Source organism: Molossus molossus, unplaced genomic scaffold (assembly GCF_014108415.1).
Source record: "Molossus molossus isolate mMolMol1 unplaced genomic scaffold, mMolMol1.p scaffold_m16_p_8, whole genome shotgun sequence".
NCBI lineage: Eukaryota > Metazoa > Chordata > Mammalia > Chiroptera > Molossidae > Molossus > Molossus molossus.
In genome coordinates this window covers 99,802,285-99,822,483 of record NW_023425402.1, presented here as the reverse complement: position 1 = coordinate 99,822,483, position 20,199 = coordinate 99,802,285, and the positions used below count along the sequence as shown (strand labels likewise).

General features: G+C 42.8%; 1 protein-coding gene across 3 annotated transcripts in view; it reads right to left on the bottom strand.

Annotated features, from left to right (window-relative positions):
- Positions 1 to 20,199, bottom strand: part of MTHFD1L (methylenetetrahydrofolate dehydrogenase (NADP+ dependent) 1 like) — a 191,257-nt gene that overhangs the window by 133,483 nt on the left and 37,575 nt on the right. For all 3 annotated transcript variants that reach the window (XM_036248192.1, XM_036248194.1, XM_036248193.1), the window contains 5 exons: positions 17,626 to 17,717; positions 15,039 to 15,136; positions 12,276 to 12,449; positions 5,170 to 5,306; positions 583 to 629 (listed from right to left, as the gene is read on the bottom strand). In XM_036248192.1, coding sequence (XP_036104085.1) covers positions 583 to 629; positions 5,170 to 5,306; positions 12,276 to 12,449; positions 15,039 to 15,136; positions 17,626 to 17,717 — 548 coding nt within the window. The remainder of the gene's footprint in view (positions 1 to 582; positions 630 to 5,169; positions 5,307 to 12,275; positions 12,450 to 15,038; positions 15,137 to 17,625; positions 17,718 to 20,199) is intronic.

Here is a 20,199-nt window from a genome sequence, read left to right as displayed (position 1 = left end):
CAGAGTAGAACTGAAGAGACCTGGGCACTGACTGGTTATATACAGAGAACAAAGGACTGGTTATTAGGGTGAGAGGGGTTCTTGAGAAATAAGAATTGACCCCGCTGGCCCTTTTTGCCCATTTTGGGAGGAACTATTTGATTTTGGAGTTCCTATTTACAGAGGTGAGGAGTCCAAGTCTTCCTGAATTTGGCTGTAACTGGTGATAGATGGTGATATAGGCCTGTTTCTTCTCATCCAGAACCCTGAGGCCAGAAGGGTCTTGGAATTCAGAATTTCTAAGAATTTAGAGGGGTGATATGATGTACATATAATTCATTTATAAAACATCTCAAGCAGGGTCTAGGTCAACATCCACTCATCAAAAACAGTATTTCTACAGAAAAATATGTGAAGATTTACTCCAAGTGGCACAGACAAAATCCATAAACAGCTCGTAACAATACATGCTGGGTTTTGGTTTTCAGAGCCTTTAGGACTTTGGAGTTGGGGATAGTGATTCTGTGTTTATGAGAGCACAGAAAAGAAGGTGCCAGGAAGAAAAAACAGTGACACATGACATGTGTCCCTTAGAGATCTTACCTCCTCCATGGGAATGACCTGGGCATACCCGCCACCTGCAGCTCCTCCTAAACAACAGAGCAGGTACCATTTAAAATGGGTCATCAAGTACAGCTACACCGATGAACAGAGCCCTAGCGACACAGCTCCCCAAACCCAACGGGGAGGCATATATCCCCAAGATGGAATAACATGCAGTGAGAAACACGAATGATTTATCAAAGCAGAACAGAACGGGGAAAAGGCTCACGCTATGTCCAACTTTGCAATTTAAGATCTTCAGTTTCCTTGTTTAGAAAAAAGGGTGAAAAAAATATTGCAAATGTCATTGCAGCAAACATGGGATTATTTTATCAATTTATTATTAGATCTTTGTGGCTAGGCTTCATTTAATTTGCACTGAAGTATCCAAAAGCTTTGTTAAAAAAAATCTATCTGATAAACTCAAACTAATACATTATAAGCAATTTATTTATTTTTTAAATTTATTTTTTGTCTTTTTAAAAAATTATATATTTATTGTTGAATGTATTACAGATGGTCCTCATTTTTCCCCCATTGACCTCCTCCTCCCCACTCCCGCCCCCCTCCTGCCTTTTCCCACACTGTCGTCTGTGTCCATTGGTTATGGATATATGCATATAAGTTCTTTGGTTTATTTCTTCCCATCCCCCAACCCCCCTTCCCTTTGAGGTTTGTCAGTCTAGCAACCAATTTGTACTTCTTAATCCCTTCACCTTTTTCACCCATTCCCCCATCCCCCCTCTCATCTGGCAACCAACAAAATGTTCTCTGTATCTATGAGAATGTTTCTGTTCTGCTTGTTCATTTTGTTTGTAGATTCAATTGTTGATAACTATGTATTCATTGCCATTTTGTTTGTTCATATTTTTTTCTTTTTCTTCAAGAAGACCCTTCAACATTTCATATAATAATGTTTGGTGGTGATGAACTCCTTTAGCTTTTCCTTGTCTGGGAAATTCTTTATATGGCCATCGATTCTAAATGATAGCTTTGCAAGATAGAGTAATTTTGGTTATAGGTTCTTGCTTTTCATCACTTAATATTTCTTGCCACTACCTTCTGGCTTGCAAAGTTTCTTTTGAGAAATCAGATGAGAGTCTTAGTGGAACTCCCTTGTAGGTAGGTAACTGCTTTTCTCTTGCTGCCTTTAAGATTCTCTGTCTTAAACCTTTTGCATTTTGATGATGTGTCTTGGTGTGGGCCTCTTGGAGTTCATCTTGTTTGGGACTCCCTGTGCTTCCTGGACATGTATGTCTGTTTCCTTCACCAAGTTAGGAAAGTTTTCGCCATTATTGTTTCAAATAGGTTTTCAATTTCTTATTCTCTCTCTTCTCCTTCTGGCACCCCAAGATGTGAATGTTGGCATCCTTGAAGTTGTCCCAGAGGCTCCTTACACTATCCTCATTTTTTTTTTTAATTCTTTTTTCTTTTTGCTGTTCTGATTGGGTGATTTTTGCTTCCTTATATTCCAAATCGATGGTTTGCTTCTTGGCTTTACCTACTCTACTGTTGAATATGTGTAAATTATTCTTTATTTCAGTTAGTGCCTCCTTCATTTCTGACTGTACATCTTTCACTTCTGACTTGTCCTTTTTTATGCTCTAGAGGTTCTCACTAAGTTCACTGAGCATCCTTATAAGCAGTATTTTGAACTCAGCATCTGTTAGGTTGCTTATCTCCATTTCGCTTAGTTCTTTTCCTGGGGTTTTTGTTCTGTTTTTTCATTTGGGACCTGTTTCTTTGTCTCCTCATTTTGGCTGCCTCCCTGTGTTTGTTTCTATGTATTACTTAACAAGAGGTATGGATGCGGCTATCTGAGACCAGATGCTGCTTGCTTGAAAGAATTTAGGGAAACCTGAAGCAGGATCCAAGACAGGCCAATCCTATAGTTAACCAACTGGCAATAGCTTGGGTGGGCCTGAAAGTTGGGTGGGGCGGGGCGGGGCGGGGCCTCAGGGAGTCAGCAGGGCGGGGCTACCAGTGTGAGCCAGGTTGCTGGAGTCCCAGATATGGCGGCTGTCTGCCGCCCCAGGGAAGGGCTCACCAAAGGAATAAAGGCCTCTGACAGCACGTCTGTCCCCGAGAAAGCCCCCTCTCCAGCCCTCGCTCCAGTGCCAAACAGCTCAGTTCTTCCCTGTATGTCTCTGGCGCCCCTCGAGCTGCCTCCCCTCCGAGCTTAGAGGGAGAGAGTCCAACAAGTCCGTGCGCGGGCCCTTGTACGCATAACTGATGGACATGGACAACAAAGCCGGGGATGGGGCAGGGGGAAATGGGGAGGAGGGTGTCAATGGGGTAAAAAAGGAGCTGCCTGGGGCTCCATCCGCCTCAGCCTCCCTGAGCCTCAGTTCCCGCTGGTTTTTCCAGCCAGAAGTTATGGGGACTCTCTTCCTGGCACTGGAACCCTGAGCGGGGCACCTGGTGTGGGACGGGGACCCCTCAGTCCTCAGGGAGGACCTTCCCAGCCGAGGTGTCCTCCTGATTTGTATCCACCACACGTGGGATGGGACCAGCCCGTCCGCCTCCGCCCCTCCTACCAGTCTCGATGCGGCTGCTGCTTTTTTTTTTTTTTAGTTTTATTTATTTATTTATTTATTTTTATTTGTTTATTTATTTATTTAATTTTATTTTTGTTATAGATGTTTCTCCTGTTTTACCCCATTGACACCCTCCTCCCCATTTCCCCCTGCCCCATCCCCGGCTTTGTTGTCCATGTCCATCAGTTATGCGTACATGCATATACGTTCTGTGGTTTATCTCTTCCCACCCCCCAGCACCCCGTCTTCTGAGGGTTGTCAGTCTGTACCCTATTTCCATGTTTCTGGGTCTACCCTAATCTCCAGACTGTTATGTTCATTATATTCCACAAATAAGTGAGATCATGTGGTATTTGTCTTTTTCTGCTTGGCTTGTTTCACTTAGGATAATACTTTCCAGGTCCCTCCATGTCGTCTCAAAGGATAAGAGATCTTTCTTTCTTACAGCTGCATAGTACTCCATTGTGTATACATATACCACTGCTTTTTTATCCATTCGTCTACTGATGGACACTTGGGCTGTTTCCAGATCTTAGCTATTGTAAATAGTGCTGCTATGAACATGGGGGTTTATATATTCTTTCTGATTGGTGTTTCAAGCTTCTTAGGGTATAGTCCTAGAAGCGGGATCACTGGGTTAAATGGAAGTTCAATTTTTAATTTTTTGAGGTAACACCATATTGTTTTCCATAGTGGCTGCACCAGTCTGCATTCCCACCAGCAGTGTACTAGAGTCCCCTTTTCTCCACACCCTCGCCAACACTTGTTGTTTGATGATTTGTTGATGGCAGCCATTCTGACAGGTGTGAGGTGATACCTCATTGTTGTTTTAATTTGCATCTCTCTGATGATTAGTGATGTTGAGCATTTCTTCATATGCGGCTGCTTTAATTCCGTAGATGTAGGACTTCCATTCAGCACGATTTCAGGCGGTTTTGAATGATGAGTGTTCTGTAGTTTAGTTGTAACTTTGATGTGGTTGTGGGAGGATGCCATACCGCGTTTACCTCCACAGCCATCTTGACCGGAAGTCTAACCATTTATTTTAGGCAATAAGATATAAGGTTTCCTATGATGCTTATCCCTCCAAGTTGTAAAGCTATTCCATTAAAAAGACATTTTTCCTAAAACAATAATACCTTTCACGTCCGTATCATTTGATACTTTACCCTGTTTTTTCTATACTGTTTCTTTACAATAACCAGGTAAGTCCTGCTTAAGCCTTTTTACACTTTTCAGCTGCAGTTCAGAGAGGTTGTAACTGGCTCAAAGTCACACAGCAGAAAGAGACACAGCCATGAATAAAAACCTTGGCCTTCTTGCTCCAAGTTTAGTGTTCATAACACTACATAATGTATGACATTCTATGAGTTATCAGTACTTAATGAACTAGCAGCTATTAATATTTACAAGAGTAATATAAATATAATACTGCTAAGAACTACAAAGTGCCAAGAACAAACAGTAATTAAAGCTATTATAAAGTGAACTGGAGAACAATAATTTCATGATAAATCAACAAAGAAAGAATAGTGAATGGGATGGTGCCAGCAATCAGCCCAACTACCGCCAAAGAAGAATTCCATCACATCTCTGTCCATAGCCAGTTTCCAGAGCTCCTCAGGCCCCACACAGCAACTCCCAAGATGAGACCTGGGGGTCTGACCGAAAGGGTCTCTAACTGCTTGAATTGGAAGACCTTTCACCACGGTTGAGATGATAAACATCAATATAAATAGTTTCAAAATCACTTGGCAAAGAAGATTCTGGTGAAACAGAAGACTTTTGCTTAAGGTTGGACTTCGAGCAAAAGCCCGACCACTGTCCACTAAAGCCCCCCACTACAGCGCCCTGTTCAGGAGGACCAAGGCGGGGCACCCTCCACCTACTAAGCATTGAGGAAGGGGTGCATATAGGAATAAAATGTACTAGTTTTTCTCATAAGTTTTAACTCCACATCTGTTGATGATTTTCTTTTTAGACTTTTCTTTAAGATCTTACTCTCCAATCGTGCTCTGAAAAAAATAACAGTAGTTGATAACTAAAGTACCTTTAACTCCGAAAGTTGGCCCTTGAGAAGGTTGCCTCAGACAGGCAAAGGAGTTGATGTTCAGGTGTGCGGTCAGCGCCTGTACAAGCCCGACTGTCACTGTGCTCTTCCCTTCTCCAAGAGGGGTGGGTGTGATCCTGATTTGGGAGAAAAAAGTAAGTTTAATGGTATTTCCTAGACAACCGATGCAAAATAAACTTAAGGTACCAAGTCAAATCAGAGGATATTAGGAGAGAACATACCATTCCAAAATCAGTAAATTTGCTCGAACCAGTAGAGTCTACCCACATCACATAGGCCATGTTTAAGTTTCAAGACATACACATAACTTTATCAAGGGACCAAAGAAAAAAAAGAATTCGGCAATAGCACTAAGAACATTAACTTCAAGAAACCACATAGAATCATCAGTCAAAATGGTTTCAAAAATTAAACTCTCATCGTTTCTTGCTGATGGGTGATTCGGCATTTGTTCTTCCAGGGCCATTTACTGGGGACATAATGTGGATGCAGGGCCTAACTCACTGGTCCATGAGTGAGTGGGGCATGGCTCAACTCTCAGGATTAGAAGGGATCCTAATGTCCCCACTCATCCATCTGTATCTCGACACCAGTGCCCAGGGTTTCCCCACCATGCTTCAAAACAAGCAGCAATAGGCTCATTGCCACTAGGGTGACTCTTCATTTCCAGACAGCTATACAGTCGGAAAGTTCTTTGCCATAAAGAGATGTCTGCATGCCTGTAGCCTCCTATCTCTTGGAGTCAGACATATGCCTCATCCCTCCCGTACATCAGCCCCTCAAATGTTTAGAAAGAGTAAGTCCAAAGGTCCTCAATGCACTAAAGACATCATCTGTGCTCTACAACACTCTACAAAACCAAGCATCCCACGTAAGGCCCCATAAAATTGTTCCTTAGCATATTCTAATCACTGTGACAAGTTTTAAAAACTGTCATTTGAGCTTATGATATTGTCTTCTGAGTTAGATGGCTTGAGTCAGGTTGCCTAGGATACCACAACAAAACTGATGATAGAATTTTCTGAGGCACAAAATCTAGTGATATGACCACAAAGAAGTAATATCTGCCTTAGATACATCATCCCCAACTATCTCAGACCACCAGAGTCATGCAATCAATCCCTCATTTAGCAAATATGAATTAAGTACTTCTCTGACCCAAGCTGCTATGTATACCCTGGGGATACACTGATGACCAAGCTGGATTCCATCACTGCCCTCACGGAGCTCATGATTAACGAGATACATGGACAGATAAATCAGCAATTACAAGGAATGTGATAAGATTTAAGATAGGGGAAATAGGGTAATTAGACTGTATTATGAGAGCACATGGAAGGAGGATCTAACTAGACTTGGACCATTAAATAAGGCCTCCTGGAGGAAGTAATAGCTAAATAAACTGAAACCTGACATGAATAAATATAGCTAGACAAAATTGAGGGTGAGTCTGGGGTGGCTACTATGCCAGACTCTGTTATATTTATTGGGTTTTTACCCCCATTTGAAAAATGAGAAAACTGAGGCATAAGGGATTTACATAACTTGCCTAAGATCACACAATTAGGAGAGCTGGAACTCAAACCCAGGCAAGTATTCTGACCTCACAGTTATTTCTATGGATGGACATCATTAACTGTAATTAGCCATTTAAAGCATGGAAATGGTTAAGATCAGTCAGTGAGAAGGAACAGAGTAAGAAAAAAGATGACAAAATTGTTAAGAAGGTTTTCTCTTAAGGAAAAGCCAGAAGAGAGAACAGGAGGAAGCTAAGAGGGAGCACTACAGGTAAAAGAAACCCTGAGGAGGAGGTAGGGGCGCGACGGGGAGTCCCGGAGAGAAACCAAGGGAGTGTCCAGAGTCTGGAGGTCTGAGGTCCGGAGAGGACCAGGAAGTGGTCGCAGGTAGGGAGAAGGTGAGCCCACCTGAACTCTGCTTGGTGAAGTAACCCTGACTCCCCAGCCACACAATGCCTGGTTGACATGAGACTCAGAGTGAGAGAAGGTGTTTATGCTTTGAGTCAACTTTCTATTTAACTGAGCACTTACTGTTTGCAAAGGAGTCAGTGGTTTACTTAAACTTCACACGAAGGATCCCATTTTCAGTTCCAAGGATATGCTAACATAGCCGTGGAGACAGCCAAGAGCGGACCCGCCCAGAGATGACCTCCTCCCAACTTCAGTCATCATCCAATTCTTAATTAGAAACACAGGGCTGCTTAGCGTTCTGCCAATGATTACAAGTCAGGGAAATCAGAAAGTAGGAAGTATTTATTGGGGGCAATAAAAGGAGAGCTACAAAAACGTACTTCACCTCATTTCTGCATATGGCATCAGACTGTGGTATAACCATTGTCCCCATGTCCTTAGCTCGGGCTCCACGTTATCGGACGGACGTAGAAAACAAGCACCATGTCAACCTACTTTCTTTTTCTATAAGAGCTAAGAGTTTATGGAGGCAGAGCTAAGAGTTTATGGAGGCAGAAGTGGGATCTTTGTCCATTATTTTCCTCAACTTCCTCCCTCCCCCGCTGACTGGCCTGCCCCCTCTAATATCCCAGGGCATTTATTAAGTGTTTCTTCTAACTTTCCTGGGGGGCTTCCTGACACGTCTGTCTTGCTCAGGTGAAGGGCGATGCCCATTCCCATCACATTCCTGTCCCTGTCCTGGGCGCGATGAGCACAAAGTGGCTGACAAAGGCATTTTAGCACCTTTTCTGAGACAAAGGTTTGCTGTCAACGACAGTAAAAATTTATTAAAGTGCTCCGTGCCAACTTGGACATGATCTGAAAGACGTTTACCCCTGACTCCAAGATCAAAGAGACTGCTCACATAGTGGTAAAACTTCGAACTGGTCTCAAAATCGAGAATCTTGTTAAACAGCATTATTGCCAGTAGCATGGATCCAACCACAAACTCCAAAACTAGATGCTCAAACAGCATGTGAACAGGTCCCACTCATCCCAGGCATCTTCCTGACCGAAGGTTTCTAAAAGCCCTTTATTATCTAGAGATGAGCTCCACAGTCCTTAGGTGCTGTTTCCATCACACTGCCGGAGGGAAGCAGCTCCTTGGCCGTCAGTAGTGCTTTCTTCCAAACACCTTTGTTCTACTGTGCAAGGAACACAGATAAAAGAAAAACTCACAGATACTTAAATCCTTCCCCGAGGCAGAAAGGCATAATCTTAGAAAAGCCAATGAAGGTTATTTTTACACTGACCAAAATAATGGGTTGAAACAGTTAAAAAACAAAATTTAAAAATCCAATCAGGTATTTGGCACTCTATAGAAAAAACACAAAACAAAACGTGATGTGAATAATTTAAATTTTTCTTTAATGTAAAATTTGGTCTCTTCACAGACTGATTTGAGTTTCTCTTTTAACTGCTCTGTCCAAGCAATTCATAGATGTTCTAGAAACTTCTGTACAGAACCGGTCAAGGGCCGATGGAGACCGCTCCTGCACACTGTGCAATGCCCTACAGCTGCACTCCGAGTCAAGTTCTCAAACAAATTCTTTTTCATTAGTGTAACTGGGAAAATATGTAAAACTCAAGAGCCCCTAAGATTCTTTTGGCATATTTCCCTGAACAATTCCCAATACTTTTCATTTTGTCAGGCAAAGCAAATAAAGTGATGTGTAGGTGTAAATACCATGCGATGTGTAGCTGATGAAATACAGATGATTCTGACAGAGTAAGAAATTCTAAAGTTTGAAGAATAGCTTTTTAAAGGGAATTAATCTGTTCTGCATTTGGGTTATTAATAGTAGAAAAAAATGTTAATCCGTTGTTCTATACAGGCACCCCGCTGTTGATACATTTAAATCGCATTACACATAAATTGAAATGTACAATAACAAACGTATTGTTATTTAGGTTTATTAAAAAATTACATAGGCGTCTGAATTCTACAGCATGAGAAAAGCTCTCTGCTAGTCCTCGGACAGAAAGGCAGGACAGAGTGCGGTCACGGCATGATCTCAATGTGTAAAAGGACCGATGCAGAGATAAAATCTATGGGAGAAAACAAAACGTTTTAACACTTCTGAGTAACAAGAGGTTGTTTTCTCCTTTTTACTTTTCTTTATGTTAAAATTTTATACAATGAGCCAGTATTATATTCAGAATAAAATAAACTTTTCAGAAAAAGTCTCCATTTAATGAGAAAGCACTTATATTTCTAAAGAAGTACATAATGGTTTAATAAATGTCACTCTTCCATAACTGACTTGATCACAAGTAAAAATACAGAGGTGGTTTTTAGTTCAGATGAACTTTTCATTTTAGATTATAAATAAAAGGTCTGTGTTCTGAACTAATCTCAAGCATCCAGCTATTAAAAGAGTAACTAACAAAGGCAGTTTACACACTTAAGTATCATTTGCTGTGTCGACGGGGGACATTTGTTCCTGCCGTACAGAATACAGTGCGGGTATATTTCCTAAAAACCTCCACGCCCTGCTAGATGCACCCATCTCTCAAAATCCTACCCTTACAGCTTCTGTTCTTTCCCAAAGCAGTTGAAAGGAACACAATATAATTTTCATTCCTTCACAGGTCCTTTGTTCAGTAAGGGAACTTATGCCACAATTTCAGAAAAAGAACTGATCTCTTGGGGTTAAACTTGTACTTGAGAATTCAGGTTCAATTTCCATTCCTATCTACAACATGGCAGCCTGGCTCCTCCAGCTCAACTGCACAGACCAATATTACAGAGACGGGGCAGAGCAGTGTCCTCCTGGGTACAGGCTGGTGGCCACTGTCATCCCAGTTAGCCATGGCAGTGGTCATTCTCCAGCACGTGGCCAGGGCGAGGCTTTGGCAGAAGGGCTTCCAATTCAGAACCGGACAACGCCAGCAGAGCTTTGGTTTTCGAAGTACTCATTCTGTGTCCCCAGCTAAGGGCAGGGCCATGTATACACTTGTTTTTCTTTCTAATATTCAGAAGCCCAACGCAGAGTAAACCACGGCCACTCCATCTGAAAAAACCCTGTATGACTTTTCCTTCATAAAACTGAGAACACATCCTAAACAGGATGAGATAACCCGCAGACCCAGACCCCAATATCACCTAGGAGAGGGAAAACAAATCTGTAGATAGATACTGAATTTGGAAGTTCTCAATGCCCACGTCTGCGTGTTCACGGTAAACCAACATGCATCAGGCACACATCCCTAAGCAACACTGACTGCTGTGCGCTGCCAACTCAGGGACCCAGGAGACCCCCAATCTACTGGCTTCTTTCAAAGACTGGCCCCAAGGGGCCTGCAGGTGGACCAACATTTCCCAGCAAGGAGCTTTCCTGCAGCTCAGTTATGGGACATTAGGGTTGGGGCAGGGGGATCCTAGGTTGGAAGGAACCCCAGCAGGGTCAGGAGTCTAACTCTAGGTGAACTGGGCAGCCTGAAGGAGGTTTAAGCCACAGACAACCAAGGTGCTGCAACAAGGTATGAATTCCTGAAACCACAGTGACTCTGAGAGACCCTGGTTGCCGACTCCTCTTACAAAACAGTAACAAGAGCTGGAGAAAAAGAAGCGGGGAGGGAGGAGAGGAGATATGAAGCATTTATGATGCCATTAAAGAGGTGATATTATGCATGGTATCTTGATTTTTTGGAGTTTTATCTTAATTTGTAATTTTGAAACACTGACTTCATCTCTAGAGATCTTTCCTAAGGAGACATGGGACAAATGCATAAATAGGCATGCCGAAGGTTGGTCATTAGCACTGTTTATAATGGCCAAAGATGAGAAACAAGTAAGTGGCTGGCAAATAGAGAACTGGTTAAATGACTTATGGGACATCCCTATGACGCTCTCAAATCATTGTTCTGCCTCGTCGACTTGAAGCAGTGGACACGTGCTGTACTGGGCCAGTATCTGTGGCTGGGCCACATCAGTGCTTCTCAGTGATGGGAGATGTGGAACCCACTCTCCCCCAGGCGTTTCTGTCACCCGCTCCACCTGTGAACCCCTTGCCCAGCACTTGAAGGATCTCGGATATGAATGATGAAATGGTGTGTAGTCCTGAGAGGTGGTAACGGGGCTCTGCCTGGGTTCTCGTGGAGCTAGGCGCAAACACGCTGCTGAGCAATCGTCAGTGAGCTCATTTAGGGACGGCTGTGTCTGCGTCAGGACGGTCTCCAACGTTAACAGATGTTTCCTCTGGACGCTAGGAGTTGGGATGTTTCACTCTCTTGTTTACACTTTCTGCAGTTCTGGAATATTTTTACAATGAGTATGCCTGATTTTTATAATCAGAAAAAGAAATAAGGCACTCACATTCATAATTAAATATGTAAAAAGAAAGTTAACTATGAGTCAAGTCCAATTATAAGAACTGTCTCTGCCTGTTAAAGAGTTTTTGTGCCTCAAGCTTTGGTGTATAGATCATTAGCAAGCCCGTGCAATGAAAATTTAAAACAAAGGAATTTATATGGTCTCTTGATGTTCCCTCAGGTCACACTGAATAAATATTTCAAATCCCTTGTTTTTTATCATTTTTTTCAGCTAGTGAATGCATTTCTTTTTTTAAAAGAGGGAAAATAAAGCAAACACTCCTTTTCATAAATACTGTGCATTTATCTTTGGTCCAGCATCAATTTTGAAATGCAAGAAAAGAGAAGTAATGAGTTTTTATAATTCAAATACATTTATAAGAAAAAGTAAAGACACGAATAGAAAAATCAAAGTGTCATGAAATTATCTGTACATTTTCCATTAAAATGTCATTTCTAACTTGAACATAGAAACACCCTGTTCAGTTAAAAGTATTTTACTTTCAATTCTTATTTAATTTTTTTCCTGAAAAACTAAAGAGAAAAAATCTAAGGGGGAGAGCAAGGGATGATCAACACACAATATAAGAAACAAAAAAGAAAGTACTGAATTAGCGACTCACGACACTTTATATTATGTGAAGACTAATTTGTTTTGCACCGGAATTAAAAACATACCTCTTGTCAAAGGAAACGAACAAGACAATGTCAAATCTGACGGACTTGGGTGTGCCGACAGACGCACCCAGGGAAGAGAGTTTGAGAAACATGTCTTCTTCGTAAGAGATTTTGAAGTAGTCTTACCCAGCAACGAGGACGTATTTTCCATCTGCTTGATCCTTTAACCTTTCCAGCAGGGACAAGCACACTTTGGCTTTGCTTTTGCCATAGATTTCGATTTCATCTGCAAGCAATCCTATCTCCTTGGCAAGGACATCCACAGCTTTTGGGGTCTGTGCTCGTGAAATCTCAATATCACTGGGGGGAAACACAAAAGAGGCAAGAGTCTCCTCACCAGAGCGAAAACAGCCCTACAGCACGCCGGCAGTTACATCAATGCACGGCTTGTCCTTCCTCCCAAGCAGCACTAAGCACAACTGCTAAAAATTAATGTACGTGAGAAAATGAACAGTTTTGGACGAGAAACCCTTAGACACTGGTAAAGCGCCTAGAATTCTGCCCAGGTGCAGGGAGAACACCTGTGCGCAGGCGAGGAGGCTGTAGATTACGATGGGCCCGGAAGCGTGTAGCACACAGTGCTCTCTGTGGGCTTCGCTGTCTGTGAAGCAGACGGGTTGCCACAGTGCTCTTACTGGGCTGGCCACTGTGTCCTCTGGCTTTCCAAAAATGTGGAAATGCGGCTTTGTTGTATCTGTGTGCGCACTTTCCCTCTTTCCTATTTCAAGTCCAGACTGTTTTATTAATTATATAACTGTAATGGACCCAATGTCTGCAGCTCAACCTCAGACACAGAAAAATGTGGGAGCTCCAGTGTGTCACTGGGCAAACACTTTCTTTTATTTTCTCATCTGGCAAGATGGGAACACCGCTGCTCACCTCTCAGGAGTGCTATGAAAATCGGTGTCTGCTGAACTTCTGCGGAGAGCCTCTGGGGGCTCCTGAGCTCGGCCATTTTTTTTTACTGGGGGTTCAAGCCGTCCATCTGTCTGCCCGGCCCTCTGTTTAAGAGCGAGACCAGCAGGTACCAGCCAGACCGTGGGAGAGCAGGCATCAGAGACTGAGGAGACAGCAGCCAGCTCCCAGACTGCCCGGGAGCCCTTATTCTGGGGCACGAGTCTCTGCAGTAGGGGCAGATCACCCTCTCTCCTGGCAGCTGACCACTCCCTGCTATGGTTTGTTTCTGCTGCTACCGCTGATGATCTCCTCGCAGCTGCCACAGGACCCCACATTCTTCTTCGTGACCCCATAGGGGTCTGACTTCGGTGCCCGAGATACCAGTACAGCTACCTCCAATCCCCACTCCTCCGAAGGGCAGCTCAGAGGGGAGAGAGGGTACGCTGGGCCAGAAGTGGGCCGAGCTCTGTGCCCCAGCCAGGCATCCCTTCCCAGGCCTGTGAATGCTCCTCTCCCACCCCCTTCACTGGCCATGCAGCTCCCGCTTCACCTCATTTTCCAGGCCACCCCTTTTTTCTCCCTCTGCTTCCCTTTCTCCCTCCCTCTCTCCCTCCCCTTTCTCTCCTGCCACAATCTCCTAAATCGAAGAGCCCTCTCTTGGAAAATCTCCAAGGTTTTCTGTCTTCACTAGCTGAAGAGTGACAGTGACATCACTTTGATTTTCTGAGTGATTTATAAACTGCTCAGCCTGCCTCTTTCCCCACTGGAGCTAGAAGTCAAATTTGGTTAAGCAATTAGAGCACTTTTCCCCCCAAGTAGAATTTATTTTGATTTATGCGAAGATTGGGGTACACAATTTGGTGGTGTCCATCTCAAATATTTTTGCTTTCCGTAAGTAGACTTTACTCATTTACTCTGAAAAATTAAGGTCCTATAATGACATAAGTAACTTAAAAACTATTTTATGAAACAGATTACAGAACTACAGGGAGGATAGTATGAAAAACAGCATTCCTTGGAATGTATGTATGAACGAACACAGAAGATGACTAAGATGTTTAGTCTATCTCAGGGGTGAAAGCCCAGCCAGAGGGTTTCACCAGCCTGGTGGGTTTAATCGAACCAGTGTTCAGTGACTGCCCAAGGAAACAGGTCAATTCTAAAACACAACCGGTTGCCAAGTGAAAACTCAGTCCATTACTCTTGACACTGTTTCCCAAGTGGCGATGGGATCACCTGGGGAAAGGCGGGCATTGTGTGGGCCCTTGATGAAAGGGGCGGGGCCCATGCACCCAGGTGGGGTGGCCAAGGAGGACTCATTATGGGCTGGAGCACGCATTTCTCTGGCTCAGACGTCTTGTCTAGCTATGCTAAAAATGCTGAGGCTATGTTCTCCACTTGTATTTCCAAATCTCCACAGAGAGAATATGTAGCTTACACTTCATCAAATCCTACTCTGATCCTACAAGATCCGTCTGGACGAGCCCAGAGCACCCTGTCAGACAGCGGACACCGCTACGTTCTGCAGAACACTGAGCACACTCCCCACACAGACTGGTGTTTGGTTTGGTTGGCCATTTACCCCCAGACTAGAAACCTACATGGCCCTCAAAACCAAGATAACATATGCTGGGTTTTCCTAACACTAAAAAGCATATTCCGATTATTACACAACTGTGTTTGGTCAAATATAAGACACCATTCTTTTATGGATGGCTAAGAATAAAAAACACTGCCATTTAATACAAGATACACCAGTGACAGTAAGGTACACACTGACTTCATTATTAGAAATGATAGGAGATGGTAAACATGTTATTATTTAATTTTGGAGTATTTAAATGATAGAAAAAAGAGTGTGGCAATTTGATTAGAGAAAATTATCTACTGTCAAAACCATAACACAAGTCATTACTCCCCCCACCCCATGGATCATTCTGGATAGCAAGGCACTTGGATGAGCTGACACCAGTATAACAAGTCACCAGGTACCTGGGTACTGGGGAGAGCGGCTGAAGTCTCAAGCAGTGAAGCCTCCACCTCGTGTACTGCTGCTCGCGAAGCCACCTCCTTCCACTGCTAACCATGTTCTTCAGTAGGGACAGAAAGGAAAACACGTTAGAGGGTGACAGCTGACGGGGTGCATCTGCACCGTGAATACTGTTCAGGGATGTCATGCCATGAAGAGCACAACAGCTTGAGTGAACATCAGGAATAATCTTATTCTCATGTAATTAGATTTGTAGGTTTTTCCTTAAAAGAAGAGATATACACTATTTTACTTATTTTTTGTTCAACTTCACCCAAAAAATATTTTTCCATTGACTTTTAGATAGAGTAGAAGGGAGGAAGGGAGGAAGGGAGGAAGAAAGAGAAGAGGGGAGAGAGAGAGAGAAACATAGATGTGAGACAGACGCATTGATTGGCTGCCTCCCATACAATGGGGCTGGGGATCAAACCTACAACTCAGGTACATACCCTAGACTGGGAATCGAACCCGAGATCCTTTGGTCCGCAGGCTGATGCTTTAACCACGGAGCTAAACCGGCCAGGACTATATGTACTATTAAAATAGCTTAAGTGTTCACTAAGACATTAAGTACACAGATTAAAATGATAGAGTAGGTTCTTCATCTCAATTAGAAAGGAAAAATAAGGAAAACATGAGAACGCATGAATAATCGAATTGGATGCTTAGCTTCCAAAATTTGCAACCCCATTTCAAGTGTAATCCTTCCACGGTTGATATAATAGAGCAAGCAAACTGCATTATTAAATAGTAACACACACACACACACACACACACACACACACAGAAATAAAATTTGGCTGTGGTTGAAAGGTAACACAATCCCTACATCCCATTTTGAAGTAAGACGTTTTTAACTGCATTGCTGTGTACTGTGTAAGAAAGAAATGAACTAAAACTTGCTTCTGGTTCATCCTCCTGTGGCAGGAGGGGAGGCCGGGTTTCTTCACCGGCAGCTAAGGCCTCTGCTGCCGTCCCCGTCGCTGTAGGCTCCAGTGCCAGAACAAGCTTGCACACTGGAGACCTGGAGATCCCAGGCTTTGGGTCACATGGTGGCAGTTCAAGAGGATGTCCACAAACTCTTTATTTTTTTAATTAATTAATTTATTTTTTTATCCTCACCCGAGGACATTTTTCCATTTTTTGTTCAGATAGAGCGGGAGGGAGAGAGAGGAAGAGAGAGAGAGAGAAACATCGATGTGAAGGGACACATCGAGTAGCTGCCACCCGCATGACAAACCAGGGCCGGGGACAAACTGCAGCCGAGGTACATGCCCTTAGCGGGAACCGAACCCAGGTCTCTCTGTACCGCAGGCCGACGCTCCAACCGCTGAGCCAAACCAGCCAGGGCAAACTATTTTCTTTTTAATGTTTTGTTAATCCTCACATGAGGATATTCTTCCATTTATCTTTTAGATAGAGTGGAAGGGAGAGAGGGAGATAGAGAGAAACATCGATGTGTGAGAGACACATGGATTGGTTGCCGCCCACACAACCCTGAACAGGGCTGGGGATCGAACCTGCAACCCTGGTACGAGTCCTTGACCAGGAATTGAACCCAAGACCCTTTGGTCCGAGGGCTGACGCTCTAACCGCTGAGCCAATCTGGCCAGGGCCACAAATTCTTTAATATTTCTGTCTGCAAGGGGTGAGCCCAATTCTCTTCCTCTTGAATGTGAACTATATTGGTGGCTCACTGCTAGTGGACAGGAAAAAAGTGAGTGGCGGTCCATGATTCGGAGACGAGGTCCTAAAACCTGCTGCAGCTTTCTCCTTGGCTGTTTTGGCAGAGCACCCACTCTGGGGAGTTACTGCCATGCTGTAAGCAGCCCTGCAGAGAAGTCCACGTGACGGGGACACTGCATCCTGCCCACAGCCAGTGAGGAATGAGACAGCCAGCTGAGGGCGCCATCCTGGAAGCGGATCCGCCAGCCCCAGTCAAGCCTTCAGATGACTGTGGCCCTGGCAGACGTCACTGCATGAGAAACTGAGCCAGAACCATCCAGCTGAGCTGCTCCCAAATGTCTAACCCACAGAAACTGAGATAATAAATGTTTGTTGTTTTAAGTTGCTAAATTTTGGGGGTCATTTATTACATAGCAATAGATAATAACAAGCCCTGATTTGGGTCCCTGCCCCATACTTGTCAGGTGATCAAAGGCAAGTAACTTAAGTTTTCTAAGAGTTCTGTGAGGTTCTATTGTCAAATGTGTTCTGGGTGTTGGAAAATCCTAGTCTTAGGTGCTGTTTAAAATGAGCAATACAGCCCTGGCCAATTTGACTCAGCGGTTGGAGCATCGGCCTGCGGACCAGAGAGTCCTGGGTTCGGTTCCCACTAGGGGCACATACCAAAAATAAATAAATAAATAAAATAAAATTAGCAATACTTCAGTTTTATAAACCATTATCAGATAGGATTGTTGTGAGAAAATGCTACGCGTGTGCAGTGTTTAACGCTGCGTCTGCTAAACAGAAACCCTTGTAAGATATTAGTCACTATTAACCAAAGCTCCAAACTCAAAAATTCTCAAGTAGCTGTGTCACACACACCTGAATCCGCAGAGCTGCAGCGAGGAGGCTCACGTCATTTTCCGCGATGGGGCCACTGAAGGGTATGCCCGGAGAGCCGTGACCAAGCTTCCCTGGGAACAACGGGAGGGAAAGAAGACTTTCAGCATGTCGTCACTGATTACCAAGTGCTCCTTGTACAAAGCCGGCACAATCAGCAGTGTTCTCATTTTCATCCAAACAAGTCAGAGTGTCATGGCAGGCACAGCTGCAAGTAGGTCACCAGTCCCTGGCACCACTTTGGGGCTCTCAATGGGGCCACAAACTCTAGAGTTGGACTGGATGAAAATCTTGCCTCTACCTCTTACTAGCAACTGTGACTGTGAGCCTTTTAACTGATGTCGTATCAGCCTCATAGAATTTTGTGAGAACTGAGTGTGTTGTTAAAGTGCTTGGCATGTGGTGTGGACGCTTAAACAATCTGTATAAAAGAAAACAATTTCACTCATGAATATAAAGTATAAGAAGGGGGACTAAACACCTACAGGATAAGCCCAGCCAGAGTGTTATGTGAAAGATGAGGCTTTTTTTGATAATTAAAAAAAATTCCCGTCATAAAAGTGATGTGACCAATTTCCCATCAAAACTGAGAAATGTTAGAATATTAATTTTGGAAGTTACCTGGTTTTCAAAAAACATAGGCATTAAAAGAACTCTACTTCTCCCTCCTTTAGTTGGCACTTTCAAGTTTATAAAAAGTAAACACACATGTAAAATGCTTTAGCCTACATCCTCCCTTAGAGAAAAGAAACATTTCTAACAGCCACTCTTCTGAATGAAGAAATTCCTTCCCTACAGACACAGGTTGGGGAAGGCAGGAGGAGGGGTAGGAGTGAGGAGAGGGGTCAACGGGAAAAAAGGGAGACATCTGTAACACTTTCAACAATAAAAAAAAAAAAAGAAATTTCCAAATCTAAAAAAAAAAAAGAAATCCTTTCCCTCTTTTTTGGCCAGTTCGCTTTGACATTATCCATTCTGCTGACATCCTTTGTGAGAGAGAGCACCAAATGCTTCGGAGTAAGAGGTTCCACTGTCAAATGTGTTCAGGGCAACTGGAAAATCATATCCCTTAGGTATTGTTTAAAGATTAGCAACACTTCAGTTTTATAAATCATATTCAGGCAAAAGCCAAGAGTCTAGAGAATGAGAGATTTGTTTTGTTTTGTTTGAATCACTAGAGATCTGATCTGAAGGTCTTGTCCAACTACCACGGAAAAAAAATGTGCGCTCCGCATTCTTATCTCTATCCTTCAATGATGGAAACACAGGACAACGCTACATTCTAGGAACTGGTATCAATTTAGAAATGTGTGTTCCCGGAACAGAATCACAAATACCCATGTTAATAAAGAATATTTTTGCCTACAGAATTACACAGTGAATAATTTCTCCCATACTCTCAACCACTGTCTTTCATATAATAGAATATGGCTAAACTAGAAAAGATTTTAAAACAGAACACAAAATGCACACACACATATATTTTAAACCTTAGAAGAATCTCATAGGAACAAATATTTCTCTTTCTGGAGAAAGTTATCTAAATTTCAGTGATGCTTTTATGTCATATTATTTTCTTTTCCTTCTACTATATTCCAGCCAATAAAATTATGTGTAATGCTTTTTTAGTGGAAAAATGCAAGATGGTTATCTCATGGTGACTAGATCAGAAGTTAACTGTTATTTTCTTCTGTACTATTCTGTACTTCACATGAATACTGTTTTGCTTTTATAAGATCAATGCATCTTAAAACTAAATTAAAAATTCTGAATCCAGAGTATTTGAAGCAATTAAGATGATAACTTGGCAAACTAGAAATACATCCTTAATAAATGTCATGGCTAAAGAGAACGGAGAAAGAAAATCATTATCTCACCCCCTGCCTGTATGGAGGGTGGGCCCCATCTGGAGGACTGTCTACACTTTGCCTATGAGTCCAGCAAAGTCCCATCCCAAACCAAATGGGTCTTGTCACTTTCCACCAAACACTCCCCATTAACTCATAGCTCCTCCAAGGACATATCGGTGAATCACTTTAAAAGACAGCCTTTCCTTTATAATTTTTATTATAATAACCAAACTTTCCACAAAAAGAAAATACAAGGCTAAAGTGTTAGAATACTTTCCTGGAAATCAGAACAGCCTTTTCTGACAGGAGCTGCTTTGAGACCACCCTGCGAATCGGGCCAGCATAAATGAAGTGGGAGGAACCATGGCCAACTCTGCAGTCTCCCTGCCATCTCTGTCATATGGAAACGTTTCCGCTTCTTTTGCAGTCTGGCTAAGGGCACCCTTCTTATCAAAGATGCACGGTAAACCCACAGACTGAATTCTAACTGTTTTCTCCCCTCCCAGGAGAAAAAGTTGCCAAAAAAAATTATGTGAAGGTTTGAAAATAGAAAGAGCTAAAAACAAATTAGTTCAGATAAAACATTAAAAAAAAGAGTGATTAGTTTTTTAAGTTAAATATGTTAATATGTTAAGTTAAATACATTAACAGTAAAATGCAATAAATACAATTTCAGTACAATTTTTGTGACAATGCTCAAGAGTTT